The 16851-nt window shown below is 45.4% G+C and overlaps 2 protein-coding genes across 4 annotated transcripts; one reads left to right on the plus strand and one right to left on the minus strand.

Moving 5' to 3' along the window:
- Positions 1-321: 321 nt before the first annotated feature.
- Positions 322-5979, minus strand: MED31 (mediator complex subunit 31). The gene is made up of 4 exons (XM_055576838.1): positions 5823-5979; positions 4903-4980; positions 4338-4434; positions 322-698 (listed from the first exon to the last, which is right to left on the minus strand). The coding sequence occupies exons 1-4, from the start codon at positions 5848-5850 to the stop codon at positions 506-508; spliced, it is 396 nt and encodes a 131-aa protein (XP_055432813.1). The 5' UTR covers positions 5851-5979; the 3' UTR covers positions 322-505.
- Position 5980: 1 nt separating this feature from the next.
- On the plus strand, positions 5981-16422 carry C4H17orf100 (chromosome 4 C17orf100 homolog). Of its 3 annotated transcripts, XM_055576839.1 has the most exons (3): positions 5981-9190; positions 14928-15087; positions 15722-16422. In XM_055576839.1, the coding sequence occupies exon 1, from the start codon at positions 6302-6304 to the stop codon at positions 6677-6679; it is 378 nt and encodes a 125-aa protein (XP_055432814.1). In that variant the 5' UTR covers positions 5981-6301; the 3' UTR covers positions 6680-9190; positions 14928-15087; positions 15722-16422. The 3 variants fall into 3 exon arrangements, with proteins under 3 accessions (XP_055432814.1, XP_055432815.1, XP_055432816.1); XM_055576840.1 differs by lacking the exons at positions 14928-15087; positions 15722-16422 and adding an exon at positions 13225-14333; XM_055576841.1 differs by lacking the exons at positions 14928-15087; positions 15722-16422 and adding an exon at positions 12046-12861.
- Positions 16423-16851: the final 429 nt, after the last annotated feature.

A 16851-nucleotide genomic window follows, 5' to 3' on the forward strand; every position in this document is an offset into this window, starting at 1 on the left:
TTGCAAACAACCCGTGACACAGGTATGTCTCCAGCCTGTAGAATTTAAGAATCTTAATGCTGTTCCTGGTGTCTGATGTCAAGAGGTCACTGACTATCACTCGGCAGAGGACGGGTCGGGTAGCTGATGTAAGGGACCGCAAGGCTCCAGGAGACAGACCTGTCCCAGGCCCCACTGTACATGAGGAGCAGGGTTTGGCTTGGTGGCCCTCCCCTTACCTCATGCCCCACTGCCTTAAATAGGTCTGCAGCACCTAACATTTCTGTTCTTCAGACATTTCTGTGTTAAATACTAATAAAAGCTTACAAATCCACAGAGAAATCAAAGTAAAACAATTCTGGTTTAACAGAAATAATCTAGTAACAATAAGAGTTCAATTAAATAAGCACACTAACAGTTCTGGCTGCTACCATAATAAAGGTACTTAGGAACAGTCTTTTTTTTTGTCTTCACTGTACAAAAGCAATATATACATGTCTTAGGAGCCTGGTGGGGACCCAGCCTTTTATTTTCCTGCTGTGTTGTTCTGCTGTTGCTGCTCCGCCAGGGCTTGCTGAAGGCGCATCCGCTTCCGGGAATAGTGCTGCCAGTGCAGAATCTGCTGCTCATCAATAAACTTCGCACACTGAGCATTCACCAGCTCCTTGCGGAAGTGTTCATACTGGAGCAGTTCTAACATGTGTAAACACTGAGGGTACCTGGGGTTAAGTTTATAAGTTAATGATTGACATAATAATACCACGCTCTAGTTAACTCACTTAAACAAGCTTTTGCAGTCTATCATTTCTGTAACATTAACTTGGTATACTTTGGTGATACATTTTTTTTTCCTGCTTATACAGAAAAGCTAATCATCAAAAGTCAGCAAAATTTTCAAATGTGAGAAAACGTAAGCTTAGAAAAATTAAATAATTTACCTAAGACCACACAGTAACTGGTAAACAGTAACTGTCAACTGGTAACACAATAACTGGTCAACATCTGGGGGCAAATCACACTATTCTCTTGTGGTGATTTCCAAGGTAAGGAACAGGAACACTTTATTTTCATAATTATGTGTTTAATACCTATTGGTTTTCATAAACTATGATAAGACAGCTTTTAAAATTGAGTCAACTTCAGAAGAAACTATGCACAGATATTGTATCCCTGTTTTCCACAGGGATATAACAATTCTGAAATTATGTACATATACTCTGACTTTGAGCAAATACACTGTAAACAGAAAGCCAAACTTCTGGCTCTCAGAAAAGCAGTTTCAGATAAGGAAGGGGGAAGGCTAGAATGAATCCTGTTATTAAGTTGGAATTGAAAACATCAGGATGAACTCATGGCTTTATACACACACACAGATATAGAAATAGATACACACAGACACATTTCTAGCTTTATGTGTTGAGAGAGCCTAGAATCAATGACACTCCAGGACCAATGAGCACACCAGATCATGGGTTTTAAATAGTATTATCCAGGGTTGGTTGGAGACATGGCTAATGCTACAGCTAACAGGAAAGTACAAGATGAGCCTGGACTATTACATAGTGGCAGAAAGAAAAATACTTAAAAAATATAGGGATTTGTTGAAAGTACACAGGAGCCAATTTGAAGGGGCTCCCATTGGCTATATCTGGGATCACTAGTTCAAGAAGATACATAATTATAACCCACAAGATAAAGAATCCAGGAGTCCATACTGATGTAACTTTATAAAATGAATAAATTAGGAACAAGGAAATATTCTGTCCTTACAACTGAATTTCAACTAACAAAATGAATAAAGAATTATGGAATTAGAAAATCACCACAGAAAAAGCTTTCAAGCAAGTATTTTCCATAGATTGCCAAAGTTAGGTAAAAGACTGAAATATGAAACACGATACTTACATAGTCTCAAAGCATTGCCTCACAAGATAGGTATTAAATACAAAGCGAAAAACAAGTAACTTGATACACAGAAAACTAGCAGCCACCAGCTGAACCAGGTCATCAAAAGTCTGGGGTGGAGCCTGAGCTCTGCATTCAATGCTGCTGGTCTGAGGACCACAGCAGGGCCCAACACCATGTCTCCTTATTGAACATTTGCTTCCTATACTCCAGAGATACATAGTTGCTTCTAATTCTCAGCAGCTAAGCCTGGAAAGCCCTACTCACACCTACTCTAGCTATTTCCTTCTCATGAGGATGTTCTATCAACAAAGACCTAGGTTTGAAACCAGCTCTGCCCATTCTCCAGCTGCGTGTCCTTGAATAGGGTACCTAACCCTTCTTAAGGATTAGTTTCTTCCTACGTAAAATAAATTAATGTGATAACCAAGAGGACTGTCTTCAAGTAACAAATGCTACTTCTCAATAACTGGAACTTAGACATACAGTGATCATTTATAAGACTTGGAGAAGACCATGCTCAAAATAAGGGACTATAAATATTTTAATAGGCTACAATTATAGCATCAACCAACAAGATGAAACAGAGGAGATACAAAAGCAAAGTTTGCATTTAGATTTTTTTTTTTTAAACAAATTAGAAATAAATGGAGAACTCTACTAACATCACTGATGAAAATGAGAACTGAAGGATTTTAGCTGACATAAAGCTCCCAGCAAATCAACACTGTGAATCCTTGAATGTAAGAGAGAAATTACAGCTGCAGGTTGTGGCTATTAGTGAAATTGTGGAGGAAATTGTCTAGAAGAGGTAGCTGCTCCTCTGCTCTAGCCAGTGACTGACCTGGGAGAACAAATACCTGGGGTTACCATATCTTCCGGAATTTTAAAGAGAAGCTAGAAATCTGAATCAAAATATGAAACTCTCCAATCTTTAAATGTTGGCAACTAGTAAACAAAAACCTTGTGCAGAAATGAAATGGGGGTTAATTTGCAGCCTCTCTTAAATTTAAATATCTGAATGGTTATTCTTCAAGAAGGCATAGATTGGTTCTGGATTAATTCAGGGACAAAACTCAGAACATGAGTTAAAGTTACATAGAGGTATATCATGTTATAGGACTTCCCTCGTGGCTCAGACGGTAAAGCATCTGTCTACAATGTGGGAGACCCGGGTTCGAGCTCTGGGTTGGGAAGATCCCCTGGAGAAGAAAATGGCAATCCACTCCAGTACTATTGCCTGGAAAATCCCATGAACAGAGGAGCCTGGTTGGCTACAATCTATGGGGTCGCAAAGAGTCGGACACGATAATACAAGGAGGAACTTTATGGAATCTAGCTAACAATGGAATTGGCTGCCCCTGAATGGAGTAGTATGTGTTCACTGGAAACCTCCAGCCTCTCAGCAGTGTTGTGGGTAAAATTGAACCTGACGGTGTCTAGGGCTCAGTGTCCAACACTGAGTCTCTAAGTCTATGATACATACATATAACATGTTGCAATCTAGTAAAAAAAAAAATCTTTTCTCTGGATTATTAAATGAATAACTGGTTCTTTTATAAAGGGCTAGTAAGGTGGCAAGGGTCCCACAGGCAAAAGGAGGATGTGGACTTCATAAATCAGCTGTTACTAGACAGAGAAAAGTGGCTTGGCCAAAGTACAAGTCTGAAACATTCTCCTCTCAAACTTGTTTGTTTAGGGGAAAAAAAAGACTAGACATTTCAACACTGCTTTTTGACTACCTATTTAAGACAAAGCAGAGGTGGGAGTTCAAGGCTTATTTTTTACCATTAAAAAGAAATGTTTGTGATTATAATATGCTCCTTGCATTTCAGTAAGCCTTAAAACGAGAGTATCTATTGCACAACCTGAATGATAAATTCATGTATTTATTATGTAAGATATATAAAATAAGAAAGCAGCTATTAAGACTCGGGTAAGGTTACCTTCTTCAGAAACCCTTGCTTACAAGTAAGTACCCCTTTCTATGTTCTTTCATTTTCAGGCTATGGCTGTCATTGCATATATAGACTGCGGGTTCCTTGAGGTCAGAAACTCAGTGAGATGCAGAGAGTGGTACAAGATAAGGTCAGAGAAGTCAGGGACAGATCACATAGGACTAAGAGACTAGATTTTCTTCTGCATGCAATGGGAAGCGACCAAAGGGTTCTAATGGAATGTAATTTCTATTTTTAAGAAACCAAGTTGGCTTCTGTGTAGAAAATGGTTCTTCTTTGTTTGGCAGGGCAGGGAGAAAGGAGGAATACCAATAAGTAGATACTGCAGTTAAGTTAGAGATGAGTGTGTGTCATATTAAAAGGGAGGCAACTGAAAGGAGAGCAGAGATTCAACAGGTATTTTTTCCAATGTGAAAGTAAGAAGTCTATTAAATATCAGTGCTTTGGGGTATAAGAAAGTACACACACATTTAGGACTATAAAAATTAAACTTACTTTAGATACTTGGCATATTCTGGTTCTTTCCAGTAAAGCAAGTACTTAAGATAATTAACAAAAGCTTTATCTTTGAAGTAACCTCTTTGGGCAAGAACTGAAAGGCATAAAAAAAAAAACAATACATCTGTAGAGCACACCAGTCCTTGGACTACTGATTTGTGACTCACATAATCGTAAAGAATTTACTTACATAACATTCCCACCACCAACACACACTGAATTCAAAACAGAAGTCCCAGTTTGCTCAATTATATATACCAGTATAAGGGCAACAGTCATTCCATTCCATTGAGAATGTATAAAACTAGATACCAAAGTCATCCCTCAGAATCCACAGGGAGTTGGTTCTAAGAGACCCCGCAGACAGAGAATCCACAGGTGCTCCAATCCCTTGTACAAAGCAACACAGTGCCGCGACAGTATTGTCACGCTCAGGATGGGCAGAGTCCACCAACTGAGGCTGCATCCAAGGATACAAAGGGCCGACAGTACTATGAATTTTGACTCTTCTATCAGAAATCATAACTAGCTACTCAATTCAATGAGGTGCTCAACAACTTACAGTTAAGGTAATTTGGGTTGGCTAAACACTGTACAAATTCCAACTCCAACTGAAACCGCAGTCGATTTCCAGCATCATCTAGGACAGAAGATAGCAAAATCGTCCAAATAAATGTCACTGTATATAATACTGATTTGTAGACAGAAAACAGCAGTACAGACACCTGACTAATGCTGAGTTACATAAGGAAGAGCATGCAAAGGTTTTCCTAAACTGGGTATGGGAGGAGAAAAACCTTCCTTAGAAGTCTAAGGAAAGCAAAGCCCTAATTTTAATTAAAAAAAAAAAAAGGTTTCTCTAAAGTTAAATTATCAAAGAAAACAAGATCATACATGGAGCAGAACATTAATCACTCATGAGCCCCTATGTTGGGACTTCACAGTGATCATTAGGATAAGCTGCAGCAATGTGCCTTGCCTTATTTTGATAATGCGTTACAAGCTGTTAAGTGATCAAGCTTAGCAAAAAACAAAGTAAATGCTAAATCCATCAAGAGACGTTCAGAACGCAAGATGAAAGAGACCCTGGTGAGTATGCAAGATCAAGAAACGCGTGCTTAGGTGAGACCCGTCCGTGGCACAGTAATACAAGAGTTCGCTGACGATATTTTAAACTTAGGTAAGCTCAGCTGAGATGCAAAAATACAACGCGAGGAAGCGGTTTATGATCCAAAATCTCTCCTTTAGTCTTGCCGGAAGCCGGTGGGGCCAGTGTTTGAATAACTAACGGGGAGAAAGGATGGGCCAACAAAACAAACTCTGAAAAGGCCAAATTACCTTCACCCTTCCAGACGCTAAAAAAGCCCTGGTCCCTCCCGCTCCGATCACTCACTCTGCCGGGAGTTGGGCCTGGATTCTCAAAAAATCCCGGCCCGGGACAGTTTCTATTTGACAAAACGCGAGGCTCAGAGCGCTACTCACCTGTCTCCATAGCGACGGCCGCGGCCATCACCAGCAGACAATCTTAAGTCCCCAGCAACCCCACACAGCCAGGATCGGAGAAACGGGGAAGGTCCGGAAGTCGCGGCGTTCCCTTCCTGCCGCGGGGCGGTGTGGGATACGGGGGCGGGCACAGCTTCGCAAGGGGGCGGGTGGCTCAGCCCATCCAGGGCCCCCCCCGCCCCAACCCCGCCTCCACCTGGACAGGCTCTTGACAGGCTAGGGGGCGGTGCGGGGGCAGCCGGTGCTCTCGAGGGGACTAACCCAGGGTTCCCAAGGAATCTTAGGCCTCCCCGCCCCAAGATCACGGTGCCTCCACGTGGGTCGCGGGACCCTCGACCACCGCTCTGCCTGCATCACAATGGCGTGTGACGTCGCTCCTCACCGTATAAAATAATCCTTCGGGGATCTTGGGGCTGTGGGGCCTCCAAAGGTCAGCTTGGCCCTGTTACCCCCATAAGATGGCCTCACCCCTTCGGGGAAAGCCCTCTCCGGCCCGGGCGGAATCCATCCGCTCCGAGGAGAAGGCGACGGTCAGCGTGGAGACCTCGTCCCACCGCGTGGAGACATCCTACCGTCACGTGCGAACATCTTCCCGGCAGGTGGAGACCACCCATCGCAGCAGCGAGGGGCCCTCCGTCTCCCCCTCTGGGAAGCGACTCCCTCGAGTCCTCGAGGTGTCCTCCCAGCACGTGGAAACCGCCTCGCAGCTCACAGAGACGGCTTCCCGCCACGTCAGGGCCTCGTCCCTGCGTGTGGAGACGTCTGTGCACCGCGTGGAGAGCCCGCCGCGGCGGGAGAAGCCGGCCGCCCGCCAGAACGTCCAAAAGGCCCGATGAAATGCTGCCTTCCTTGGGGCCACAAGAGGGCCATGGCCCTTGGCCAGGGCAGAATCGCCTCCAGTTCGCAGCCTGCCTGCTGCCAGGTGGACCGATCATCTTTGGTTTCCTGGAAATAGTCCACAAACCAATTTAAGAAAGAGCCAAGCTGCGGTTTCAGGACTTAGCCAACATTCATTGACCCTCCTGCACCTTGGACCAAAGGCAAGCCTTTGACCCAGTGAACCATTTTAATTTGAAGCCAGTATAAAAAGTTTTTAGGCTGTAGATACTGTATGTGTTAAGCTGATGGAAAAGAGACTGTTTGAGCCTCCAAGGCAGGTGAGTTTTGAATTTGGGGCCCCTTAAATGACCTTGGCTGCTTCAAACCTGGAGAAGGAAATGGCAACCCACTCCAGTATTCTTGCCTGGAGAAGTCCATGGACAGAGGAGCCTGGCAGGCTACAATCCATGGGGTCACAGAGAGCTGGACACAACTCAGTGACTCACTCACTCACTGAATGACCTTGGCTGCTTCAAACTTAGGAACAAGGAGCAAACAAATCATAACCAGTGGAATTATATGCCTGCTATAAACCTGAGGTGCAAGCAACAGACTTTCCTTAATTAATTAGTTGGCCTCTGTTTATGTTTCAATATATTTCTCTTTATGCCAAGTCCTTGTGCCTGGTAGCCATACACACAGGTTTTAATAGAGGTCACATGTAGTTCAAAGTGAAAAGTGAAGGTCAACGTCAACAATCAAGAATAATCTTGGAAAGGAAACCTGACCTGTGATTTGAGGAGGTGCAGGGGAGGAATATTTATTGAGCACCTACTCTGTGCCGGGCATGCATTTGGGCTATAGCAGTGAACAAGGTAAACAGGGTCCTAGCCCTCCGGGAGCTTACACTCTAGTGAAAAGGCAGACAACAGATGACAAACCAAGAGTTTTCTATTGTGATGAGCACTATGAAGGAAACAAACAGGTGATGTGATAGAGAATATGCTGACCAGTACCTAGTTTTTCTAAGTTAACCTGGTTAGCAACAACTGAAGGCAGGTCAGGGCTACCCGCCTAGATCAGCGAATCTTAATAGATTAGTAGGTAGAGCCATTCAAGGTAGCCTTGGCTGGGAATGAAGGGACATCCCTGCTTTCAACAATATGTGCTATTTATCCCATTTAGCAGGATGTAAAGACCTGGATTCTGTGGGACCTCATTGGGAGATAGAGTACTTGCTATTGGCAGGCACCGTGATTCATTACTCACATTAATTCATTTAATTACAGGGGAGTGCACTGGAATAGGACTCAGGCCAGGGGAATGTCATAAAACCCCAGAAGCACCCCTGATGCTTCTGCTTCATCAAACTTCTGCTATAGACTAATACTTTGGGATTTTAGTGTTTGGTGAGCTTACTCACTCTTTTTAATGTGACAGACCATGTGCATTAGATACACACTCTTAATCGGTGTTTTTAAATGAGCAAAGTGGTTGCTTTTCTTTAACTGTTCTTTATTAATGTTTTCATTACAAAAGTGATAACGTGCTTAATGTAACAAGTGAAATAATTCAAGATGTGTAAAGAACCTGTCATCATTGCTTTCCATTTTCTCCCTCTGGAAGTAATTCGTGTCAGTAACTTGGTGTATACCCTTCCAGACCTTTCTGCAATAAATGCTCCTGATCTCCTTATTAGTCGTACCTGGAAAACTGGTAGGAAGGTTACTGTGAAGAAGCCAAGAACTTGATTTCTAGATGATTGACTCTCTTGGAATCTAATCCCTTTGTTTTACTTAGTAAGGAGACTGAGGCACAGAGTGAGAGCACCTTGCCAGTCACATGGCACTTAGCCTACCTGCAGCAGCACTGCCTCCACTGGACTCTCAGAACAGCAAAGATTTTACACTGGAAACTCATTCATTTAGTTGTTAGTGGCCTGTCCACATTACCCATTAAAGATACCAGGAGAAAGGGCTAATTAAATGGTTCTTTAGTGTGTCTTTGATGAGATTCTTTACCAGTCCCAGGGCCACGTTATCCATTAGGCATGGCAGGCTGTAATCCTAGGACCTGCAAAAAATTGTTGAAGCTTCAAAAATCCATTGGCTTCAAAATACAAGTAGAAGAAAATAGAAAAATTGAAATTAATAAGGGTCAGTGGGCACATCATGTAATGTATGTGATATGATATGGATCAGGACCTCCAAAGATAAGAGTATCTAAGATCCAGGCTTAAAATGGCTCTGCCAAGGTAGCTCCACACTGATATCTGGGCTCCGATGAGATGACAGGGTAGGGCCTCTCTCCAATGTTAAGACTGTTAAGACTTTGATTCCTGTATTTTCTCTTTTATCTCCCCTGACCACACTGACCTTCCCACTGACTGAGAAACTAGACCTCCGATAAGTGAATTCATCCCTTTGGGCCTCACTGCCCCAACTGAAAATGAGATGTTTGGACCAATCTTTGAATATGTGATTCCCAAAGTGAGGAATGCAGACACTGCTGCAAGATGATTTTAGGAGGTATGAAAACATTTTTTATTTTGATAATTAAATATTTTTTTTCAGTGTTTTTCTTTTTTTCAGTCACTAAGTCGTGTCTAACTCTTTGCAACCCCATGGACTGCAGCACGCCAGGCTTCCTTGTCCTTCACTGTCTCCCAGAGCTTGCTCAAACTCCATTGACTCAGTGATGCTATCTAATCATCTCATCCTCTGTCGCTCCCTCTCCCCCTGCTCTCAGTCTTTCCCAATATCAGGGTCTTTTCCAATGAGTTGGCTCTTTGCATCAGGTGGTCAAAATATTGGAGCTTCAGCTTCAGCATCAGTCCTTCCAATGAATATTTAGGATTGATTTCCTTTAGGATTGACTGGTTTGATCTCCTTGCTGTCCAAGGGACTCTCAAGAGTCTTCTCCAACACCACAGTTCAAAAGCATCAATTCTTTTGGCGCTCAGCCTTGTTTATGGTCCAACTCTCAGATCCATACACGACTACTGGAAAAGCCACCCGGACCTTTGTTGGCAAAGTGATGTTTCTGCTTTTTAATGCTCTGTCTAGGTTTGTCATAGCTTTTCTTCCAAAGAGCAAGTGTCTTTTAATTTTGTGACTGCAGTCGCCGTCCACAGTGATTTTGGAGCCCAACAAAATAAAATCTGTCACTGTTTCTACTCTTTTCCCCATCCATTTGCCATGAAGTGATAGGACCAGATGCCATGATCTTCATTTTTTGCATGTTGAATTTTAACAGTGAATTATATATAATATAAATATAAATGTATTATATACATATATAGTTATATATATGTATATAACTAACATTCATACTTGTTATTTCACCAATATTTTACTTTAGCTATAGTGGGCATTTTTAAATGCTTAAATGAATTGATTTAAAGAAAAAATAGATTCCATAAACAGTTGGCCTTCAGTGTGGCCAGAAATTTGAAAGTGATATGGAACACACTATTTAGTGTTTGGGAAATGAGGCACTGATTTAGTTCCCTAAGTGATTGGTTTTTTAGATGCATGAGAAAACCTGGGACTGTGAGGTCTATTTATTGTAATCAGCATTTTTCTTACTCATGAAATAAAAAGTAGAAAATACAGAATATATCAGAGCGTTCACACATAGTAAAGGTAAGGATTGCTTTGTGACATTTTTCTATATTGTCACAGTGTGCTAAGCTTCCTCAGTCGTGTCCGACTCTTTGCAACCCTATGGACTCTGTCCATGGGATTCTCCAGGCAAGAATACTGGAGTGGGTTGCCAATTCCTCCTTCAGGGGATCTTCCCAACCCAGGGATCGAACCCAGATTTCTTAACATCTCCTGCATTGGCAGGAGCGTTCTTTACCACTAGCACTGCCTGGGAAGCCCTGTCACAGTGTAAAATATGTTAATATTGGGAGTCACTATCCAGAAAGCTGAAAAAAGAAAACGCATCCTCTGAGTCCATGACAGTGTCTAAGTTTGTGCCATGACAGACCGTGGACAGCAGAGGTCAGACAATCCCCACACCACACGGCAGCAAAGGCTGATTCTTAGCTAAGCAGAAATCTCATGGGCATGCCAGGCAGCAGAGAGGCCTGAGGCCAGGCCTGAGGTGACAGAAAATCACAGTTGTTAACAGACAATCTAGCTTGTTTGCCTGCGGCAGTGACCACTTCTGAGAGGGACCAGAGCGCCAGGAGCTCCCTGGCCCTCCCCGGGAGCACTCCAGGCGGCACTTCCGCAGCCACTTCCCAACCTCCACCCGCAAGCTGGATTCTCCTGTCTGAACTTTTCCCAACACCCTGGGGCTGCTTCCATGTCTGGTGCTTCTCGGTCTCAGGCCCCGTGATTGAGGATTACGCCCAGCCACGTTCATCTTGAAAGTCAAAGCATCTTCGTGTAACTCGCCCACACTGATTTAATTCGAGTTACACGTTCCATTCCAAAAGGAGCCTTGAGAGTGCAGACCAGCACGGTGAGCACTCCCTCTCCCCTAGGCACTGTCCAGAGCACCCCTGTATCCTTCACACCAGCATGAGGGGGATCAGAACACGGGAGCACAGAGACGTTAAGGCACCTACCTCAAGTGACCAGCCAAGAAGAAGAGGGGCTGAGACCCAAGCTGACTCCAGAGCTTGTGCTCTTTAACTACTAGCTTCTGCTGACATGAGAGGCTAGAGAGCCTGAGAGCCTTCCCATGTCTCTCTATTTTTTTTAATTTCTTTTTTTTTCCAAGTCTCTTTCTGCTAGTCCCAGTGTCACATCCGGCAGCCTCTTCGGTCCACATCCTCTCTGATCCCCCTGTAGCATTTGACCTCCTGTAACATCCCCTCCTTGAAATTTTCTCCGCCATTAGTTTCCATGGAGGAGAAAATCCTGCTTGTCCTCAAAGCCCTGCTCCATTTCCACCCCCACCAAGGAGCCTGGTCTTCCACCCAACCCTGAGCCCGCTTCCCGAATCTTCTCACTCCCCATTGCTGCTCCCTCTGTTTATAGCACCCATGTGATTGCTCTTTAAATTACTCCTCGTTGTTTACTCCTGGCTCTCCCATGAGACTGAAAGCACATCAAGGGCAGGGACTATCACAAAGCCTCTTTGTGCCCAGTAACCATGCCCGGGCCTAATGAACAAGGTTTGGTTTGTCTGGACACAGGCATGGTCACTGAACGTTCTTAGCCCCCCTGTAAGGCAAGGGCATCCCCTGGCAGTAAGCAGGGAAAGCACAGGGGGTGTAGCTTCTCCCGAGCACAATTAAGGACATATTTGCAAAGCCAGACGGGCTTTGAATAAAGACAGAATTGTTCAATGACACATGCTCACTCATACTACATGGTCTTTTTTCCCTTCTTTTTATTCACCCACGATTTACTGAATTCCTGTTCAGTGCCAGCTTCTGAGATGGTCGCCAGGAGCTAGGGGAAGAGGAAAACTGGATGATTCAAGTCCAGAAGCACATCTGTGCCTACTGTTGGGGTAGGCCAGGAAAGGTGACCCCATGAGCCCTCCTTCCCTTTGCCTTCTGTTATAAATTACCTTCACCTCATGATGCTTCAGCTGGGAGTCCAGACTGCAACTGGCTTAAACAGATTGCTGTGCTTGAAAATAGCAAGACACTTCAGAGCCTGCAAAATCAAACTTTATCCCTTTTCTTAAATAAGGATGCAACTCCATAGTGTCAGTTCAGGCTTGACTTCTTGGGGTATGACCTTGGAGTGACTCAGCGGGCATTACCCAGATTCTCTGGGGCCACCCAAGTGAGCTGGCCAGGTGGGCAACCTCAGCTGAGACTGTCTCCCCACCAGTCTGAGGTCTGCGGATCAGGCTTCATGGTTGGAGAGCTCCAGACAGGGAGCGGCAGGGCAGGTCCCTTGGGAAGACAGGAGTGTGTGAGGAGCCAAGGACCACTGTTCCCCACAAGCAAGGGTGGGACCACCCAAACATCCAGATGGTGGGATCACGTATGTATTATTTTTTATGTACTGATAGTTTTATTTTCTGTTTATTTGCACATACACAGTCTTCATATTCTCTATTTGTGTAAATATTTATAGCAGCCTTCCTATAGCGTGTTGGACAGAATGGAGAACACTGCACTCGTCATCCTTTTATGTACAAGCCTGTTATTTTTCTGTTGAATTGTTTCCTCGCAACCCACTCCCAGGAGTTTAATTACCGCAGGCAAGGGGATGAACATTTTAATAGCTCGAGAGCCGTATTGCCTAATTCCTTCCCTAGAAGACTGTGCTAATTTGCAGGGCCCCTGACAGTGTGTTTAAGCTGGCTTTACCACAGCCTCAGAGCATGAGGTGTTATTTCCCTAATGAGTGCTAATTTAGTAGGTGTGGAGTAGCACATTCAGCTACTTTAACATGCATTTCCCTGAGTACATCGAGGATGAGCATGTTGTAGGTACAGGTCCCTTCTTTCGATGGCCTTCCTGCATTGCAGGCCCTGTGTGTCTGTCTCTCTCTGCCTCTCACTGCGTGTCGGCCTCTCTCTTTCTAAGCCTGTCTCCATCTTTCCACCTCTGAATCCTGTTTTTCTCTGGTTTCTAACTGGGCAGACACGTGGCTGATCCGTGACGGTCCTGGACGAGCCCTGACAAGCTGCCGGCTGGACCCAGACACTGGGCCCTCCCCAGTGAATTCAGACAAGGTTCTTCCTTCCAGCGGGGGCTCCTCTAGGCTGACCTCCCAGGAAATGGCTGGGAATGGCCAGGCTGTCCCTCCTCAGTGAGCCCCTCTAATGATGCATTCCAGGCTCTCCATCCTCGGGACAAGGCGCCAAATAGACCTGCATGTCCTTGCAGTTGGGAATGTGGGGTCTGACAGAGCCAGTGAGCGGGGTCCCAAAGTCAAGATAGGGACCCCCAGCAGAGGGGCCCATAGAGGCCAATGGCTCCAGCGAGCCCTTTGCCCAAAGTGGCAGAAAGAGCTCGCTTCTCAGGCAGAAAACCCCCTTGGCCCCAGGTAGATGGAGAGCACCCAGCACTCCATAGTGTGGCAGGGATGGGGGGCTGGCACACTGCTCCACTTCCAATGGTCTTGAAGGTTCTTGGGCACTTGGGAAGATTCCAGAAAGACTTCAGAAAAGCAGCTGACCTCAAGGGGAGCTCTGCACACGCACTCGGTGAACCCCCAGGCTTGGCGAGTTGCTGACTCCAGGCACCAGATCTGCCTGCCGCCACTTGTCACTGAAGGCAGACGGGCCTTGGGGGGTCTGGGCCTCTGCAGTCACCTCTCAGACTCCGTGGATGGTTCTAGAACATTAGAGTCAGAGAGATTGTTAAAAGCCAGACAGGAACTCTAACATCAAGTGTTCTGCCCTTTCATTTAATGTTTTCAACATAACTCAGCTCTTTCTAAAACCATTATTATATAACAAATGCATGAAAAAAGTCAAAGTGTTAGTTGCTCACTTGCGTCTGACTCTTTGTGACCCCATGGACTGTAGCCCACCAGGATTCTCTGTCCATGGAATTCTCCAGGCAAGAATACTGGAGTATATAGCCATTCCCTTCTCCAGGGAATCGTCCTAACCCAGGGATCGAACCCGTGTCTCCGTGATTGCAGGCAGATTCTTTACCGACTGAGCCACCAAGGAAGGCCATAAAAATGCATGCCCACTCTTAAATATTTGGAAAATACAGAAAACAACAAAGAAGGGAATACAATACCATAGATTCACCAAAGATCATTTTAATTATAGGTAAAAATAATATTTTTATTATCACCAAGATCATACAGTATATATTATACAATTTTGTATGTATTTTATTCACTTTAAATTATACATTATAAGCATTTTCAACATAGTGAAATATTCTTCATAAACACTTTTAATTCTTACATACAAGTTTTGAGTGAGACACACAAATAAATACTGAGTTAGCCAAAAAGTTAATTTGTTTGGGGTTTACTATGGAAAACCCTGGATGAACTTTTTGGCTAACCCAATACTTACTGTTATCCCAGTGTTTGTCATCTATGTTTTTTGTTTTTCAAGGATGTAAAAACACACCGGGGTGGCGGGGAAACACTGAGGTAAAAATCTTTTCAATATAAATTTTTGTCCACAATTTGAATTTTCCCTTAGATTATTCATACACATAGGGTATAAACGTTTTTAGTCTTTCGACTTTGCTTTCCAGAAAGGTTGAGCTAATAACACATATTTGTCTCACCACATACAACTACATGAAGAAATATCACTTTAAAAACATTTACTGATCCGAAAGGCAATGAGTCTATCTCTTCCTTTTAATAGGTAATTTGAGACTCGGTGAGGAAAAGAGACACGCCTGCGGTCATCCCAGGAATGTGTTATCTCATGCCATCCTCTCAACAACCTACAGTATCAGGGAGCTAAAGCACGTGGATGGGATAACCTGCTCAGACTCTCACTCAGCTCATGAGACATGGAGCCTGTGAGTTTAATCCCACATAGTCGGGAACCGCGGGCCCTTCACCTCGGTTCTATGGCTGCTTCTTGTTCCCAGACATGATGCTGAAAGGTGGTTTGGGGCCAAGACCTGAAAGAACTAGGAGTTTGGATGGATTTACCCTATAGACAGAGGGGCACCACCATTAACGGGTCTTAAAGCTCAAGACTGTGTTTTACAAAGATATTTCTAGTGGACTGGCTGGGGGAGGCTGGAGGCAGGGAGGCTGGTGGGGGAGACGCGGGGCACGATAACGTGGACGACAGAGGCCTGCGTGGACCCATGTGAGCGTGTGCTTGTGGGTTACGGGCCGTGGGCAGTCGGGAGCATGAGGGGTCTGGGGAGGCCTCCTGCCATGCCCTTTTCACTGGGCAAGGGCCATTTTTATCTGCTACACGTCAGGCAGAACCTGTGCCAACTGCCCAAGACTGCACCTCAAATCTAGCAAATAAGAGAGAGGACGGTGTGGATTACGTTATATTTAAAACAAGCCCACACAATGCCTGTAATTTTTCATTCTGGCTCCGTAATTATAGCCCAAGACCGGTCAGATCATAGTTATCCCCACACCGACCCGCTGTTGAGACACATTGAATTAAAGGCTTTGCTGCTCTTTCAGATTCTATTTTGGACGCCAAGCACTGGCAGGTAACTGGCCTTTCACGAGACCCGTCTCAGTGGAGCCCCTCCCAGAGCAGCCTGCACGAAGGCCAGGTCAGCACTGGGCCCTTGAGAAGACCCCTGATGCTGTGATGCTCTGCCCAGCCTGAGCCTTGGCCTGGAGCCAGGGCCTGGAAAGCTTTGGAGGCACCATCCTTGGAGCAGGCCTGCTTCCCACGGTCAGGCCCATCTTGGAGCTTCTGCACTCCGAAAGATTCCTGCCCCAGACCTTGGCCAGGGCCCCAGGGTCAGATAGGCCAAGCCCTGGCCGTCGGGCACAGTTGTCACAGATAGGCTGGCATTGCCCAAAGGGGCCTGGTTTAGAAAAGAGGAGAGAAAAAGCACAAAGAGCACAAGCCAGCCAGGCTCACACAGGCAGCCCCTGTGACTAACCCACTCTGGGATCCACCAAAGAACACCACCTCTCAGCCCCTGGTAGAGCAAGAGTGGGCTTGTCCCTGCCCACAGACCTGGAGCCCCACTGCCCTTCCTCCCCGTGCCCCCCACCCCCACACACAGGCCTGCCCCCAGGTTACCCTGGCAGGGAGATCAGCTAGCTCCCACTTTACATAAACTGCATGTCTGGGCTCTGTCGGAGGCCCTTCACTTGTATCATCCCATTTACTCATGTCACCCCTGCCAAGTAGGTGTGACTAGTGTTATCGCAATCTCCAGTTTAGACTTGAGGACGTGGAGCTGAGAGGTCAAGCGTGGGGCTTCAGGCCATTAGTTCATGTGTGAAGGAGTGGGAACCGGAGTCCAGTGGTCAAACTTCTCCCCAGATCTCATGGCTCGTCCACAGGCAGCTGGCCTGAAACCACCAGGCTTGTACCCAGCTGCTGGGTGGTGGTCTCACACTGCCCCTCCCCCCCCACCCGCCGGCAACTCGCTTAGCACTTGGGCCCAAAACAGTCCAGTCCCAGTACCTGAGCATAACTCTCCTGCTACACACAGTTCCTCGCCTCAGCCAGCTCCCTGCTCCGACCCTTGCTCTCACGTCCCGCTATAGAATGGAAAGTTCCTTCCTCTGGCCTTTGATGCATCTTGCACATGCTTCTGCACTTCTGTTTTTACATCTAGGACATTATT

This window comes from Bubalus kerabau, chromosome 4 (assembly GCF_029407905.1).
Source record: "Bubalus kerabau isolate K-KA32 ecotype Philippines breed swamp buffalo chromosome 4, PCC_UOA_SB_1v2, whole genome shotgun sequence".
NCBI lineage: Eukaryota > Metazoa > Chordata > Mammalia > Artiodactyla > Bovidae > Bubalus > Bubalus kerabau.

Excerpts from the sequence above, each read along its gene's own strand:
- MED31 (XM_055576838.1), bottom strand. The coding sequence starts at position 5,850 with ATGGCCGCGGCCGTCGCTATGGAGACAG. Across the intron at positions 4,435-4,902 it reads CAACCCAAATTACCTTAACT|TTCTTGCCCAAAGAGGTTAC; the intron begins GTAAGTTGTTGA and ends TATGCCTTTCAG. Across the intron at positions 699-4,337 it reads GAATATGCCAAGTATCTAAA|GTACCCTCAGTGTTTACACA; the intron begins GTAAGTTTAATT and ends ACTTAACCCCAG.
- C4H17orf100 (XM_055576839.1), top strand. The coding sequence starts at position 6,302 with ATGGCCTCACCCCTTCGGGGAAAGCCCTCTCCGGCCCGGGCGGAATCC.